Here is a 17,154-nt window from a genome sequence, read left to right on the forward strand (position 1 = left end):
AGTAATGAACAGCCCAGATAAATTTGTTTCCATGTGGAATATGAATTCTGAGTTTTAACTTACTGCTTTTCAGGATTTTTTGGGGCAGATGTTTTGTACACTGGGAGAAATAGTTGGATCACAGGGGAGCAGATTGGAAAAATCAATTGTGTAAGTATGTCATTCTTGAATATTGGATGAATATGTACTGTTTCATGGGGTGAGTTGCAGGGCTTTTGTGCTGTGAGGTATCTGGATACTTGGAATCAACAGACAAGGCTTCTAAAAGAGAATAAACTGTAGGTGCAATAGAAGTCCTTTATAGGCTAAGATAATTTATGTTTCAATTTGGACAATTAGCAAAAGAATCGACTCACTCAAAATTTTTGTCAGCTTCATTACAACTTGCATTAAGAATAGTTTGAGCAAACTAACCTAAAAAATGTTTTTTCTATTTAGTTCACAAATTGGCACATCATAAATCTTTACTGCCTTTTGTTCAAGCATCAAGGAAAAAAAAATCTCTATGTTTCAAGTCCAAATGTTCCTACTTGTATTTCTGTTGTTCCCACTAATCCAATTCCCAAACAATGAAGCAATGTAGAGTATCAAATATTTTCTATTTACCCTACTAAATTTATCAAAAACTTTCTTAGAATCAATAGATTTTTCTCCCACTGAGAGGATTTTGATGTTTACAAGCTATTGTTCATAGGGATGTGTGGGTATTTAAAATAAGAATTGTTTGAGTTTGAACAATCTTCATTTTCTTCATCCTCAATGTTTAAATTGAAAATATTGTATAATTTTTACCTAAATGTATGCTACAGATTCACCTATTACATTAAAAACAAATGTTTAAAGCCTCAGCTGGACATTTCGTGTAATGGTAAGAGCTTTTGACTTGGAATTTTTGTCATTTTTCTGACAAAATGCTAAAAACTAAATAACCCAATTAAATACTTTAATTTTTATAAATCCCGTGCAAGTGTTAGGTTGGAAAAACATCTAAAATTTCCTGTTTCCATGCGAAAAGTAATTTTAGGTTGTCTCTAGAACACATTCTGGATAAACTAGCAGTTCAGAACACACCGTTTAAATTGATAAACTAAAAGAGATCTTACATAGTTTTCCTAGAATCTAAGGATCCTTATGAAATAAAAACTTTATTTTAAAGTAAAAGAAATATTTCCCTTAGACTATGGCAAACTTTAATTATATTTTATGTTTAGAAAATATTTTAATGTGATTTAATCTGCTTGAATTTGAGACTTGCGCAAACCTGAAACAAATCCTTTTGAATCATAACTATCAGGGGTTGGCTAGCACTGCTTTGTGGAGAGGCATTCCTGTAATTATGCCCTTCCAGACCATTAGCCTTGACTAAATTCTGTCTGTAAATGTCTTACTTCCAGTCATTTGGGTTTTGTACAAAGGCACATTTCAGCTCTTCATCAGGGCTCGTTTATCATACAGTTCATGCTGAAAAATAAGAGTAACATGACAAAAAAAGTCTTTGCAAAACATTTTCACATGGTGTTTTATCAAAATAAGTCTTTGATTTAGTTCCCCTAATTTACAGCCAACAGCAGGTGATCCAAACTGATTTGTAACAATTCTAAGCTATTAGCTCTCCTGCTGAATTCCATGAGTGCTTGTGGGTTGACCCTGACTAGACACCGGGGTCCCACCAGAGCTGCTCTGTCACTTCCCCTCCTCAACTGGACAAGGGAGAGAAACTGTAACAAAAGTGTCAGGGGTTGAGATAATGACAGGGAGAGATCACTCAGCAATTGCTGTCATGGGTAAAACAGACTCGACTCAGGGGAAAAAATAGTTTAATTTATTACCAATCAAATCAGAGTAGAGTAATGAGAAATAAAATCAGATCTTAAAAACAACTTACCCCTGCTCCTCCCTTCTTCCTGGGCTTAACTTCTGATTTTTCTATGTCCTCCCCACCAGCAGCACAGTGGGACAGGGAACTGGGGCTGTGGTCAATTCATCACACATCTCTGCCGCTCCTTCCTCCTTGGGAGGGAGGACTCCTCACACTCTTCCCTGCTGCAGTATGGGGTCACTCCAATAGGAGACAGTCCTCCGTGGACTTCTCCAACATGAGTCAGGCTGCAGTTTTTCAGCCTGAACTGCTCCAGTGTGGGTCCCTGTGGGGTCTCAAATACTGCAGCAAACCTGCTCCAGCCTGGGCTCCTCTCTCCATGGGGCCACAGGTCCTGCCAGGAGCCTGCTCCAGTGTGGGCTTCCCATGGGGTCACAGCCTCCTTTAGGCATCACCCTGGTCCAGTGTAGGATCCTCCCTGGGATGCAGGTGGTGATCTGCTCCACCATGGGCTGCAGGGGCACAGCAGCCTCATCATGGGATGTACCAAGGGCTGCAGGGGAATCTCTGCTCCAGTGCCTGCAACACCTCCTCCCCTCCTGCACTGATGTGTCAGCAGGGATGTTTTTCTCATATATTCTCAGTCCGCTCTGCAGCTACACTTGCTCCTGCCCAGTAACTTCTCCTGATGTGTACCATCATGCTGATGAGCTCAGCCTTGGCTTGGGGCAGGTCCATCTTGAAGCCAGCTGCATTGGTTCAGTGGGACAGGGGCAAAGCTTCTAGCAGCTTCTCACAGAAGCCACCCTTCCAGCCCTTCTGCTTCCAAAACCTTGCCATGCAAAACCAGTACACTGCTGTCATCATTACTGCTGCAATATACTTTAACAATATGATTCATATTCTCTTTATATTCATAATTGAGATCAGTAATGAAAGCATTTTTGCTGAATTTGTGGGAGTTCCGAATATAGTTCGGTCACCTGATCACTGTATTTACAGACTTGGTCTTCATGACAATTCCTTAGCAATCCTCCCTGCCCCCTCCACAACCTTTCCTGCCTTCCTCACCCTCCTTTCCCAAGGACTACACCAGTACCTTTTGGGGCTTAATTGTCCTGTACATAAGCAGTTCTATTAATATCACTGTGTGTTCCTTTCTCTGTATTGGTGGGGCTGTGCACCCTGGGAACTGCTTCATTTTAAGGGTATTTCACTCTGCAGGTGAGTCAGGTTTCAGTATCTGCAGCATAATTCAGCAAAACTCTTAGAATCACGCTATCTAAACTTAAAACCACATCTATGCACATGTTAATGTATCTTAGAAGTAATGCTACTTCACTGTATCACTTCCTTCAATAACCTGAAAAGCTACCCAAAAAAGGTACTTTAAAATTCTGTTATTTTCGTGGTGTCATCAAGGTTTGCAGATGAGCTTTAACTTTTAAATAAATGTCCTTCAATTTCAGTAGCTAATGACAAGTTGTCTGCAATAAATATTGTATAAAACTCAACACTAAGAAAAGGTAACACTCCCCCCTGAAAAAAAAAATCCAACCCAAAACCCCTAAATCAGCCCCCTAAATCCCTAAGATTGATTGCATCAGTTTTATGAGTGGTAAATTACTGTTTAATTTATTATGACTAGTGTGGAACAGTAGGAAACTGCTAATTGTAATCTAGCTCCTGCAAAAATCCCCACACAAACAAACAGTGAAGAATCAGCTGATCGGATTTCTCATACAATCATACAAAATGGTTAACTTCTGGAAATAGTGTCATTATTAGACAAGAGTGTTTTGCAATTCTCCTCTTAATCCCATTCTGGATATTAAACTTTTAAAAGCCTGTCCAGGAAATAGCCTTGAGGACAAGTGTAGTTAAGTGATACAATAGAAGAGGTGTGTTAGATTGCATGACTAAAAAGCTTTTCTGCAAACAAAGGAGAAGACAGGCACAACGGTGGGTGGGGCACCCCAGATAATACCTAGCTACTTCCAGACCCATCCCAGGAGAGCCATCAACTCATTGATGTCCCATCTCCACACCCACAGAGGAGCACTGAGGTAGAAAGCAGGTGGGACTCCAGTAACCTAATTAGAGAAGCAGCTCCTGCCCAGCTCCCGGGGGAGCCTCAGCACCATAGGGTGTGACACACTCTGTACTGGTTCTGGACATGTGTTTAGTTTCTTGATGGTGAGCAGGTTGGTTGCATAGTTTGTCTATTGAGCACACAAACACTATCCTATTGACTGGCACAAGAGGTTGGCCCTATTTTGTTTACTTCTACTAAAACAAAAGTTCACTAACTTTTCACTGTCTAGGCCTAACGTAGGCCAACAGTGAATTGCACTGTTGCAACTACGTTGACTGTTTTGATTAGTTGTCAATTGACTCTGCTGAAAGCCTGTAGTAAATTGCTCAGAGAAAGGTGCGTACTTTAGAGGCACCCGTATTACAGAATCTTAGAATCATAGAATGATATGGGTTGGAAAAGACCTTAAGATCATCAAGTTCCAACCCTCCTGCCATGGGCAGGGACACCTCACACTAAACCATACCACCCAAGGCTCTGTCCAGCCCGGACTTGAACACCGCCAGGGATGGAGCATTCACAACTTCCTTGGGCAGCCCATTCCAGTGCCTCACCACCCTTACAGTAAAGAACTTCCTCCTTATATCCAATCTAAATCTCCCTTGTTTCAGTTTAAACCCATTACCCCTTGTCCTATAGCTGCAGTCCCTGATGAAGAGCCCCTCTCCAGGATCCCTATAGGCCCCCTTCAGATAACTGGAAGGCTGCTATGAGGTCTGCACGCAGCCTTCTCTTCTCCAGGCTGAACAGCCTCAGCTTTCTTAGCCTGTCATATTTAGTAAGACAAATCTTGCTGACTTCTTGAAGCTCTTTTATATTTTTTTTTCTTTCTGAAAAGTGGTAAATTATTCAGCACACTACACTTTTTTTTTTTTTTAATGAGAAAATTCCTGAAATTTGTTTTAAACATATAGATTAAGCATCATCCATTCAGCAGTGTGTTATCACTTGGTATGGGTTAAGTGAAGTCTGATGTGAGTAACAGGAAGGAAAAGATATCAGTGAAGCTTCTATGGAAAAAAAGGTCTTATAATTATTTTGCAGTTGTGTGGGACTGTATAATACATTTTTCTCTTGGGTAAACAAGTATTGTTCAGGTCTGGCTTCTGATACTCTGTTGTATGGCAGCTACTAAGTGGACCCAAATCAGTTGTCCACCTGAAAGACTTTGAAATATAACTTCCTTTTGTTATATGTGGTGTGGGTAGATATTTGTTAATGAAAAAGTGTTCATGACCTTTTATCAGCTCTTCCCAGCGTTCAGATTTTATTTTGTCATTGGTGCTTTTGACAGTGCTGTGGCTAGGCAACTGTCCCTGGTTGGTTGTTCACTCTGAGGTCTGGATACCTTGGTGACTGGGAGATATCTCTTGTCTTACTTTATTCATTAAACTGTAGCACTGCATTTCAGCATTGTTTGCTTATTGGCATGTGTTTAATATCTCTTAATATTCATATAGCAGTAATTCAATTGACAATATTGTGTGTCTTCTGTTCCTAAGGGTATTTCCTACTTTGAATTTACCCTTCTTTATACAAAGTCAAGTCCACATGCGCATGATTTGGATGTTCTTTATGATCTGTGACTAGAGTTCAGAGCTTTTTCTCTTCACAGTATTTCTGAAGTTCATTATCATTCTGCCTTTTCTATTCTCAGCAAGTGGATGTACAAAGAAGAGAATGCCCAGTGCTGTTTTAGTCCCAATCAGCTACTCTACTGAAGTAGCACTTTTTGTACTTAAGCAGCTTGAGGAGCTTGTATTCCATTCTCTGATTTGCATTCAAGAAAGCTGTGACGTTTCTTGGAAATGAAAATTATAAATACTCAAAGCTTGAACTTCAGATCTATCTACTTTGGACATTTACAAAAGACTCAGGAGATTCAAGACTCCATGGCTGTCATGAGCTGACCAACTCTAAGTCAGATTGTATATCACCAGGTAAAATTCCCTTAGGATACTCTTGTTCTTCATTAAAACAAAGGTAAATCATCTCAAGCCTAGAGGGTTGACAGACAGTGGTCTGTCAGGCAGACTGAAGAATACCTTGCTGCTGACCTTCATGGTTGAGTACAAAAGTGAAGATGTACACACACATTTTTCTCTTTTGCCTTCATGACAGGCATGACTTGAAGTTTCATTGGTCTTGCAAGCACCAGCAAATTGCTCATCTGAGGCATGAACCTAATGTTATTTGGTCTTGGCAGTTATGCAGATGTCTCCTGAGCATCCCTTTCTGTTTCTGACACTATTAAGGGCTTTAAATTCTATGCAGTCTGCTATAGAAGACTCTTGTTCCCAGAATGGAAGCGTGCTGGCCTGTTATCCTTGTGACTATGAGCAGTTTTGTTCAAGAGCATACTTTAGTGTTGCACTTTAAAGACTGGCCAGGTACAGAGATGAACATTTGCTTGGGATTATTTCACTTGGAAAGTAAATCCGATCATACAAAGCAGGTGAAATGGAGAACCTGACATTTTAACAGTAATGTTTACTCTCTTTACCTATTGGGTTACTAGATTCATTAAATGGCTTCGCAAGACAAACTCCATGCGTAAGATTTACTCAGACTGGCCTTGTGTGCCTCAGTTTTGTTAGCATGAAAGGACAAGGTACAGATGTATCTAATTCCAGAAATTGTACAGCTTTATTTTTCTCTCAACAGAGCATTACCTTCCCAGGCATTGCTCAGAATTAGATATTTTCATGTTCTGTCTTCCTAGAGAGAAGATGCTAGCCACTTTTGTAACTGAGCAATGTTTCTTTCAGGATCTCCTAAGTGCCTTCCTGTAGGGATTCCCTTTAATGATGAGGCAGAGATACTGCAAAGCTTAATGAGCATTCCATGCTAGTTATTCACATCTGAGTGCTATTGCCTGCTAATGAGGTTGTACTGGAGCCAGCTGGCCTGTTTTGGAAAGTTCATTGTCCTGTCATCTTTCTGTGAACATAATTGATAGAAAAACATCTGAACCCTGGAACTGGGACTTCCTATATATTTGTCTTATCCTCTTATCTGTGGTTGTGACTGCCAGAGCTAGGTTTTGTAAATTCAGGGATAAGACTAAATGTTTTAATGATCAAAAAGGTGTTCCTTCCTCTGCCTCATTGCCATTTCACCTTGGAAAACTGGAGGCTCTGTTTAACCTCTCAGGTTTGAATTCCCAGATAAATTGTCATCTTTCTCCAACTTTATCACCAGTTCCTTTCCATCCTCGTTGAAGCCCAAATGGTCTTCAGAGTGCTTTTCAAAATTCTCTAGGTGCTGCAGGTGTGGAGTCTCAGTCATGGAATCATTTGCTCTAAAATAATTAATCCTCGAGACTGTATCTTATCTAGAGACATGCATATATTGATGAGGACCTTGCATTTGATGGATTTCTGTTTGATTCCTCTAATAGTCAGATTACTTGCTCCTTCAAATACTGTCCAAAGAGAGATGATTGTCGTAGAACACCTTCAGGTTCTAGCTCTGAAACCAGTAAGACTCACTGAAACGTAGATCTTCCTCACATTTTACTTTCTTCTATTCAGTTTGCACCCTATTCACACTTAGACTGGCACATTTTCTATATCTGAGTGTCACATAGCTAGCACTGAGTATTGGAGTTGACAGTGGTTATGCAATACAGACTGCCTTACTATTGCCCCACAAACCCTCAGGGTTTCCACAGAAATTTACCCTGAGAAACTGGTTGCCTAAACATAAATTCTGTATTGTCACTTCAATGCTATAGAACCAATTCCATGGCAGCTCAGTACCAGTTATTCATGAAAGTGAAAGAAGACGGGCAGTGGCACTGCATTCTTGGTTTAAACAGGTGGAACTCTTACAGGCTCATCTTCAAGGTAATATTAGTCAATATTTCTGTGGCAATGGGAAGGACTGGTCTGTATTGCTGAATCTCTAAGTAGTGTATTTTCATACAGTGATAAGACCAGTTTAAAATTATTTTGATATTCTCAGAAGGCATTATTGCTATTTAAAGGTCTTGCCATTTGGCTGATATGTGACCACTGAAGCTTTTTTCAGGGTGCTGACTTTGTACTTGAGGATATTTTCCTTAATGAATAGTTTGTAAGGGAATTCATAAGAGAACAAACTCTTTAGTGTCTGCAAATGGTCCAGCACTTCTTTTATGCTTGTAGTCTCAAGACAAGCATTCAAAGATCGTACTTAATAGTGTCACAAACTGTAGAGGTCATTTGATAGAATTTTTAGTTCCTGAATAGTGAGAACTTTCTGTTCTGTGGAGAAATTCTGTGCTATCCTCAATTAAGCATTTCACTGCTGTGCCAGCCATCAATGGCAATATTATCCTTCCTTTATAAGGCATGTGTCCTTAAGAACCTTGGAGATACATGAAGCCGAAGCTTACCCTAGGTTGCTTTTAGATATTACTATACTGTGTGTACTTTTCACATCTACTCAACTACCAAGAATTCCTTTTTCTTTTTTTTTTGCCTACCCATACCCACCTAAATATCTTCAGGGGATTGCCTCTCCAGTTTCCCCAGTCCTTCAGAGTGATAATTGCAGACATATGTATCTCTTGGGGTTGGGCAATATTACCAATTAAGTGGTTTCCATACTGCTGTTACTACAACATTTCAGAAGTTTTTGAAGCTTCAAGAAGTACTGTTCAAAAGAAAAAATGCAGCTTTTTTATCTTTTGAAAATCTGAGATTTCAATTTCCATATCCCATTGTTACAGAGGCTAAAATGGGTAATTTTCACTCCTGAGCCGTAGAAGAGTGGAAGATATAAAACCTTATGAATTGAAGAAGCTGATAAAACCATGAATTGTACCATGTAATATTTGCAATGTCCAGATTATTTTTCCTGTTATTTGAAGAAAGTTCTCTGATTCGATCGTAAAGGATTGTACTCTATGTCATACCACATTAAATGGAAGAATGCCAGAAGTTTTGTGTGTATATGAATAGTCATTTAAAATTTCACAACAAACCTTGAATAGTTTCCCTATCCACTGTTTTCCTTGTGAAATTCAGATTTACCATGCAGCACTGAGGAGGTCCAGGAGAGCAGTCATGTGCACTTCTGATGACTGGCAAATGATTGCAGTGGCTAAGGAACAGCATTTCTTTGTGTGTTCCTTATTGTCCTGGGTTCAGCAGTAGCAGTCATTTTTTCTCCTTAGTAGCTGGTGCAGTGCTGTGTTTTTGACTTTTGGCCTGGGAACAGCGCTGATAACACCGATGTTTTCAGTTGCTGCTCAGTAATGTTTACTCTGACCAAGGACTTTGTGAGTCTCATGCTCTGCCAGGGAGGAGGGGAAGCCGACAGGAAGCAGAGACAGGACACTTGACCCAAACTGACCAAAGAGGTATTCCATACCACAGCACGTCATGCCCAGTATATAAAGCGGGAGCAGTTACCGGAAGGGCTCAGATCACTGCTCAGTTGGGCTGGGTATCGGTCGGTGGGTGGTGAGCAGTTGTATTCTCTTCCCTTGTTATTTCCCTTATCATTATTATTATTGGTGGCAGCAGCAGTGGTTTGTGTTATACCTTAGTTACTGGACTGTTCTTATCTCAGCCTGTGGGAGTTACATTCTTTCGATTCTCCTCACCATCCCTCTATGTGAGGGGGGGGGGGGGGGAGGAAGGGGGGCAGAGAGAGAGCAGCTCTGTGGTTTGGAGTTACGGCTGGGCTTAAACCACAACACTTATAGACTTAAAAATCAACTTCTAAACAGGAGTTTCAGTGACCTTGCAGAAATTTGCATCAGGATTTGCTCCTATGTTCATGATTTATAAATTTTTATCTGCTTCTAAGAACTGTTTTCCCACCAGTTCTTTATTATGCCACAGTCTTGGTAAGTCTAGCTAAATCTCACTTAATGAGAGTTGTAGAGCATTGTACAAAATTTCAGAAGGATTAAGGAAATTAACAAGCAAAATAAGAACAAAAGTAGATGTTTATATTAATGTCTTAACAGAAGAACAGGAGTGCCCTCTAGTTCTTTTAGAAAAAAAGAAATACAATTTTAAAATGTAATTTTACCTAAATGTCTTCTTGGAAAGTATTTTTATTCAAATCATTAATTATGTTCAATATCTGAACTAAAACTCTGAACTAAAAATCAGCCTAAGAAATAGCATTAGTTTTGGAAAAGAGGATCTACAAGTAGTCCCCAAGGTGTGTGGTAACGGACACACTAATAGAGGTTTGGATATTGCAAACTACTTATTTATAATACAGCGTCATGCAAAAAGTTGCATCTCAGTATGTGCATTTCCCACTGTCACGCCCCTCCCTCCTCAAAAAAAAGCTGCTAGCACTGAATGCTGTCAGATTATGTGTGGCTTTTCTGTTCCTGTATAGTTCTTTATGTAAGGATCTGTTTTGTGCTTTCTGGTGTTGCAGCAGCATGATTTTAATGGCTGTCTAGGTGAATTATAATCTATGTTGCAACTACTGTATCTGATATGGTGAGGTTATTATGTGTCTTCATAAACATTTCAGGCTGGTGTATAGTTTTAAATATTTTTTAGGTATTTTGTTTAAAGAAAATTTGCAAAAGGGTGCTTTTCACAAATCAGTAAGTTGTAGAGTCATCCTTAAATAAAGTATCAGTGGGAGGGCAAAAAAATAAGGTTCTGGTATTGTCATTTCATCCCATTCAGCTTTTTATGCTATTTCCTTTAAAAATTAAACTGATTTGTTTCTTGCTAGTTAGAATAAATACACAACTCGTGTACCAATTCACTTAGGATAAATCAACTTTTTTACACAGGACAAGTGTCAAAAAGGGAAATTGTACAGCATGTCAGCAGTTTTGTGACTTGAAAGCTTCCCTTGTGTTTATCTGTATGAGCTGTAACTTTCATAAATGATATCAAGGAACTGAGGTGATGTAGTTGTATGTTCTTGCAGAGGAATTCCTGGGAAGAAATGTGGGACAGTCATAGTAACAGCAGAGGAACTAGGCTGTTGCCGAGTAAGTATGTGTTCATTACTTTTTGAAAAATTAAATGATAATGATTTTGTGATTTACGCAGCACCAGATTCTCAAAGATGTGATATAGAAGTTTACATTTTGTGACATACGGAATTTAGAGTACCTTTTTCCTATGAGTTACTCTTAGTTTTAGATAGAAGCAGCAGAAAAAAGCATTAGCATCAAGGTTTTGATTCTTAGATGACTCTTTAATCTTTATTTGCCCAAGTAATCAATCATATTTTAATCTGTTACTTTTATTATTTTTAACAAAGATCTATTTGTTTCAGGAATGGAATTATATTTCCATTATGGAAGGGTACATTACATGAACATCAAAGTAAAATTTGGGATTTTTAACCTTATAATTAAAAGGCAGTGAGGAATTTGGCTGGTGAAGGGGAAAGACGTGAGGATTTTTTTTCCCAATATTCTGGGTTTATCCTCCAAGATGAGCATTTTTATCCCAGTTGTAACAAACTATTTAAAAACCACAAATATGTGATAGAATCCATAATCAGAACAGGTTTGTTTTTTTTCTTTCCCTTTTAAGAAGGCAAATACTGGGTGCCTTCCAAGGTCCACATGTTCTTCCATGTTCACCCCACTCAGATTTTACATACATGATGACTAGTTCAAAATCACTGAAGGAAACTTGTGAAGAATTTGGAACTCAGTCTCTCTCTTGCACTCTCTTTTGCATTGCCTGTCATGCTCTTTCATGTGCACACCCTCTCGCGCAGTCTGTCACCATCTCTTGTATACTTTTATTGAGATATTTTCCTACCTAGGTTTATTCATTAATTGGAATAATTCTCATTTGATCTTCTGCGTTTTTTTTACCAAACATTTATAGCTCGTATTCAGAATAGCAAAGATTTTTAGAATCACTGAATTGCTGAAATTGGAAGAGACCTTGGGAGATTGCTTAGTCCAACCTTCCTGCTCTTCATAGAGCAGGTTACTTGGGGCTCTGTGCAGTCGGGTTTTGAATGCATCCAAGCAGACTCCATAGTCTCTGTGTTTCAGTGTTTTGCCACAGCCACAGCAAAAAATTTTTTTCTTGTATTTAAATGGAATTTGCTGTGCTTCAATTTGCACTTATTACCACTTGTTCTTCCACTTCATAGACTAAGCGGAGTCTGTTTACTCCTTTCCAGCAGCTGTTTATACGGATTGATAAGATCCCTTCTGTTTTTCAGGCTTAATAATTCCAGGTGTCAGCCTCTTACCATATGAAAGATGGTCCAGTCCCTTAGAGTGGCCTCACCAGTGCTGTGTCACTTCCTTCAGCTTTCTGTCAGCACTTCTCCCAGTGCAGTCCAGGAGGCCATTTGCCACCTTTGTTGCCAAAGGCACATTGTTCAGCTTGGTGCCCACCGAGACCTGCTAGTCCTTTCATGAAAAGCTGCTTTCTAGCTGTGTGTCCCACAACTTGCAGTGGGGTTATTCCTCTCCAAGTGCAGTACTTGGCATTTCCCTCTGTGGAACTCTGTGAGGTTCATGTTCGTTTGGTTTTCTAGCCAAGGCATAGAAGGCTCTGAGAAACACTTTTCCATGTCCTTTGTCACCTGGTCCCCTGCTGCACTCAGTGCTGATCCCACATTTTCCTTAGTCTTCCTCTTGCTGCTATTACACCTGTAGACCAGTCTTCCAGCAGACCCTGCTCCAGTTAGCAGGTGAGCCTGCAGATTTATCTTTGCATTTATAATCCTCACGTTCTTGACTCTACCCAAAGACATGAACTGTGTGTGACTATCACTTAGCCTGCCCACAGCAAAGAAACTTTTCTCCTTGTTTGTCATCAGAAGGGGTGTATTTTGTATGTTCAGGCTTATTTTCTGGAAGCTTCAAGACTCTTAATAGCAAGCTACTAAGCCACTTGCTTTACAGACAGCAGGAGCAGGCAGCTGCAGGTTCCAGTCATTGAAGAGATGAGGCTTACTCATGTCTCACTGGAGTTTCTAACATTAATTCTATTATGCCTTCCTTGCCTGTGCATCTATTTCCTTGATGCTGCAATTTTGCATGTCAGAAAATAATGGAAATGTCCTGAGGCGTTTAGCACAGAAATTTACCTGTCCTCTGCAGCTGCTACAGAAGAATTCTTGGTTCCAGCAGCTCAAACTGCACTAAAAGGATGTGGCAGGAACGCAAATATGTAGAGGGCATCTAGAAGACACATACTCTCATTATTTTGTTTTCTATTTACATGGTTATTAGCGAATTTTACTTTTCTATTTTAGTGTAATAAACTGCATGCTGTATGTAATTTTTCTATATTACCCATTTCAGGATTCAGTTTTAATGCAGTTTTGTGCGAACAAACTAGACAAGAAGGACTTTTTTGGCAAATCTGATCCTTTCCTCGTATTTCATCGAAGCAACGAAGATGGCAGGTAGATGCCTGTTAAGTATTTCTGCTGCTAAACAGTAGGCAATTTACTTATTTGCAGATGGTAATATAGTTTTAATTTTTTATGTGTCAGATTAATGTTTCTTTTATCATGTTTGTTGGATTTAAGTATATAAAATTATGCACTACAGGAATAATACTATTATGACAAATAGATCAAATATTGCGGCTCAGGGTTTTAAGAGTTAAATGTGTGATATATATATAGCACTATGAAAATTAATTGTAATAAAAATAGTAAAATAGTATTACTTTTGCTAGGAAAAGTGTGCATTTAATGTTAAATAGAATCCTCAAAGAAAATTGTAGCTGCAGAATATGTTAATCCTTAGAAATTGTTTTAGATAAAAAGATACTGCAAATTTGGAAACATCTTTTATCTTTTGTCAGACTTCTAGGAAATAGGATTTGAAAATACCTTAAATAGATATTTTTTGTTTGGTTTGTTTTTTTTTTTAAATCAAGTAAGTGGCTGTTTGCTACATTTATGCTTTAATTTGTGAAAGTAGATTAATCTGTCCTGTTCTGCTGCTAAGACTTGATGTGATAACTTCAGGTAAACATACTACTTCCGTGGGAGGTCTGCTGGCAATTTTTCTTGGAAGCTGATAGTCGTCACATATAACTTCCTATCAAACCACAGGCTAGACATATATGGTATTACTTGTTTGAGTAGCTTAGCTGGAACAGGTGTTAACATAAACCTATGTATGGGTCTGTGTGTCTCTTCCCTGCTCTTTTCCTCTCGGAGGCAGATTATAGAAACAACTTCCTTAATAAGCGCTGAATATCTTAAATTGTGAGCCTGGAGGAGTTAGGGCTCTTTTGTGAGTTGCATTAAGGTCATTAGTGGAATTTCTCTGGGCATTCACTGAGTGCTGGTATATGCAGTTTCTCTTGGCCTTGAGTGCCGTGCTTTTCCACTTCCTTCCAAGACGTGAGTGTTGAGCCACTGGGTCTTTATTGGTCTCCTGAATCCAGCAGTGGTCAGAAGGATGCTCACTTTTCCGTCTCAGCTTCAGGCATGTCTTCTGAGCCATAGCCAGGATAAAAACAGGCCTTTGGAACATAAAGAAGATATTCCCTTACAGGACAGCTTTAGTCACATCTGTATGTAGAATTTCAGTAGTGATTTCACCAGTGACCTTGCCTCCTGTTTTCTTTTGAACAATTCAGTCCCAAGGTAAGGATTTAAAACATGTCTTTTAATTTTGCATTATTTAGAGAAAGCCTGAGAGAAGGTGATCATAGGGTATTACGGAGCCTTACAGGTTTTACCTGAGACAGCCCTGGTTAAAAAATCATAGACATAAAATGGGGAACAAGAATCAGAAAGCCGTGACACCCTTGGCTTCATTTCTTAATCTGTACCACACCGCTTTCTTTCTGGATCTGTGACGGATTCCTGGCTGTACAAGGCCTGTTTAAATAAGCAGGATGGAGGCTGCTTTTGCCTGAAATAACTCACTGAATACTTGTAAATCTTGCTAAAGTTTTGGGTAAAAACATTTTAGGTTTAAAGTTGTTGAGCACCCTAGTGTGTAATCTGTTTCAGCCCCATCTGTCCTCAGTTCTTCCTCCTCTCTGATGTCACTGCATTTCTTTTTTAGTTATCTTAAATTCTATTTGGACATTGTGCAAATGAATAGAGATTCCGTGTCTGATGACACAAAAGAAAAAGTAAATAAATTCTAATCTATTTTTTTTTTATTACAGTTTTACAATCTGCCACAAAACTGAAGTCATAAAAAATACATTAAATCCAGTGTGGCAGGCTTTCAAGATTTCTGTCAGAGCACTGTGTAATGGAGACTATGACCGGTAAGCTCTAGGTTAAACTTTCTTAGCATACACAATTCTTCCCCCCCCCAGCTCATGTGTTTTTTTCCATGTGAGTTTTTCTATGCAGTTCAGTTCCTGATGCTGTTAAGGTTATTTAATCACAATTTTGAAAGGATAATATGTGTTCAAAGCCATTCATTGCATTAAAGAATTTAATAAAATAAAGCCGATATAGTAACTCTGTAGGAGATGTTAGTGGTGATTTCTGGAAAAAAATGCTTTGCTCTCTATGGTGTGATTAAGAGTTAAAAGACTAATTTGAAGAATGGTCACTGTTCCTAGTGTGCACAGTATTTTTAATAATGTTTCAATGGAAAATAATGGTGATCTGTCTTCCTTTTGTGACATTGTAATGTCAGAGGATGCTGATAAATGAAAGTGTTTAAAATATATAAGGTAAGTAGATGGGAAATGCAGAAGGTAATTGTCATCTTCAAATTTGAAGTTTTCTGTGATCCCATGCAAAAGGATCCACTTTTGGATGGTTATAATCATAATAATACCATGTTTTTAATCAATCCTTCCCCAACAGTAACAAGCAAAATAGTTAATTTGGGGAATGGTGGATAATTTTAGACTCCTTAAAACATGGACATGCTAACTTACAGCAATATAAGCATGAAAAGTGTTTAGCTTCCTACTGATGACTTCTTGCTCTGTTGTCACCATTCACATTTTTGAAATACATTCAAGTGTTGGTGTTAATGTATTAAGTACCCAGTTAAATTTCTGGTGGTTTATCTATCTCTGCTACTTGAAATCTGGAGTACTGGAATTATTTTAAGTAAGACTCTGAGGAAGTATAAATTTTTCACTTAGTCATAATGCTTTTGGCAGTCTCGAGTGCAATATTTAGTTTAAAATCATGAAGAAAATGTTTGAAGACTAGAATAAAAATATGCATAATACATAAGCTGAATGTAGTAGATAGGTGTGCTAAGGTTCAGTTCACCTTTATGTAGACTGTGTGAAAGATAAAAGAGATGTAAAATGCACTTGTCTGGGTACTTCAGAGGCAAAAGGTATGTTATTGATTAAAATACAAAAAGGTTCAGTATTGCATTCTGTTAAACATGAGCTAATGTTTCAAGCAGCAGAAGCCAAATCCTTTGTTGAAATATATTACTGCGTGTAAGGAATTTAAGTAAGATTTTGCTTAAATTGATAATTTTCCTGTGAGTGTCTTTAATCTGTAATTTAAGTAGTTGCTTCTCTACCTCAGCTTTTATTTTCAGCTTCCATATACATGATTGCCATTCCTTCATGTGCACTTTATGTTACTGTAGTACAACATGATTTTACCATATCATAACTCCATTGCATTATTTTATCAAGCTAATTATTCCATTTTATTTTAATTGGTTACCATGAAAACCAAGTCTTCCAGGGAAGCATTCCTTGAATTTATAATTGACTAGCTAATGGCCGAGGATAAACAAATCAACTCTTGAATCAACTGACAATCTCAGTAGTCAATATGAAGAAGCAGGACACTAGAAAGTGCTTATATACACTAAACTAAGTAGAGTGCTTTCACAGTCATAAAGCTCTGTCTTATAAATGGCTTATTAAAAAGTCAGAAGCTAGTTGACTTGTGATTTTTATTTTTTTTTTCCCCCAGGAAAGTGGTATTAATTTATCATTTTGGGAGGGAATGGACCTTTTTAGGGTATTCTACCAGATCTTTGCTTTATTTTATGTATGATCATAGAATCATAGAATGGTTTAATTTGGAAGGGATCAACTTAGATCAAACCAGTTTCTTCTTCCAGATTAGCAAACAATTCTCATTAGTCAAAATCAAACCTAAACTACTCACTCTCAAGTTATATCATCTGTGAAACCGTGTCCTTCCTCATTTGTAGCAACGTTTGGGCAGCTTGGACACTGTCATCGCATTTCTGTCTTGTGGTACAGAGAAAATATCTGTTCCAAAATGAATACCAAAGGAAAAGAGCTTTTGTCACAGCCAACAGCTTCTGTTTCTGGGCAACTCGTCTGTCAGCTAGTACATCACA

At 38.5% G+C, this 17,154-nt stretch overlaps 1 protein-coding gene across 6 annotated transcripts in view; it reads left to right on the forward strand.

Moving 5' to 3' along the window:
• CPNE8 (copine 8) overlaps window positions 1-17,154 on the forward strand; it is a 92,067-nt gene that overhangs the window by 33,751 nt on the left and 41,162 nt on the right. For 4 of the 6 annotated variants that reach the window (XR_009968425.1, XM_062638328.1, XM_062638330.1 and 1 more), the window contains 4 exons: window positions 74-150; window positions 10,815-10,878; window positions 13,174-13,277; window positions 15,011-15,115. Coding sequence is in view for 4 of the 6 variants with exons in the window: in XM_062638328.1 (XP_062494312.1) it covers window positions 74-150; window positions 10,815-10,878; window positions 13,174-13,277; window positions 15,011-15,115 (350 nt within the window). In the remaining 2 variants the exon portion in view is untranslated. Of the gene's footprint in view, window positions 1-73; window positions 151-10,814; window positions 10,879-13,173; window positions 13,278-15,010; window positions 15,116-17,154 lie in introns of those variants that run through there. The other 2 variants (XR_009968426.1, XM_062638332.1) reach the window with 1 other exon arrangement.

Source organism: Pezoporus occidentalis, unplaced genomic scaffold (assembly GCF_034315485.1).
Source record: "Pezoporus occidentalis ecotype Australia unplaced genomic scaffold, CSIRO_AGI_Poc_V1 ctg56, whole genome shotgun sequence".
NCBI lineage: Eukaryota > Metazoa > Chordata > Aves > Psittaciformes > Psittacidae > Pezoporus > Pezoporus occidentalis.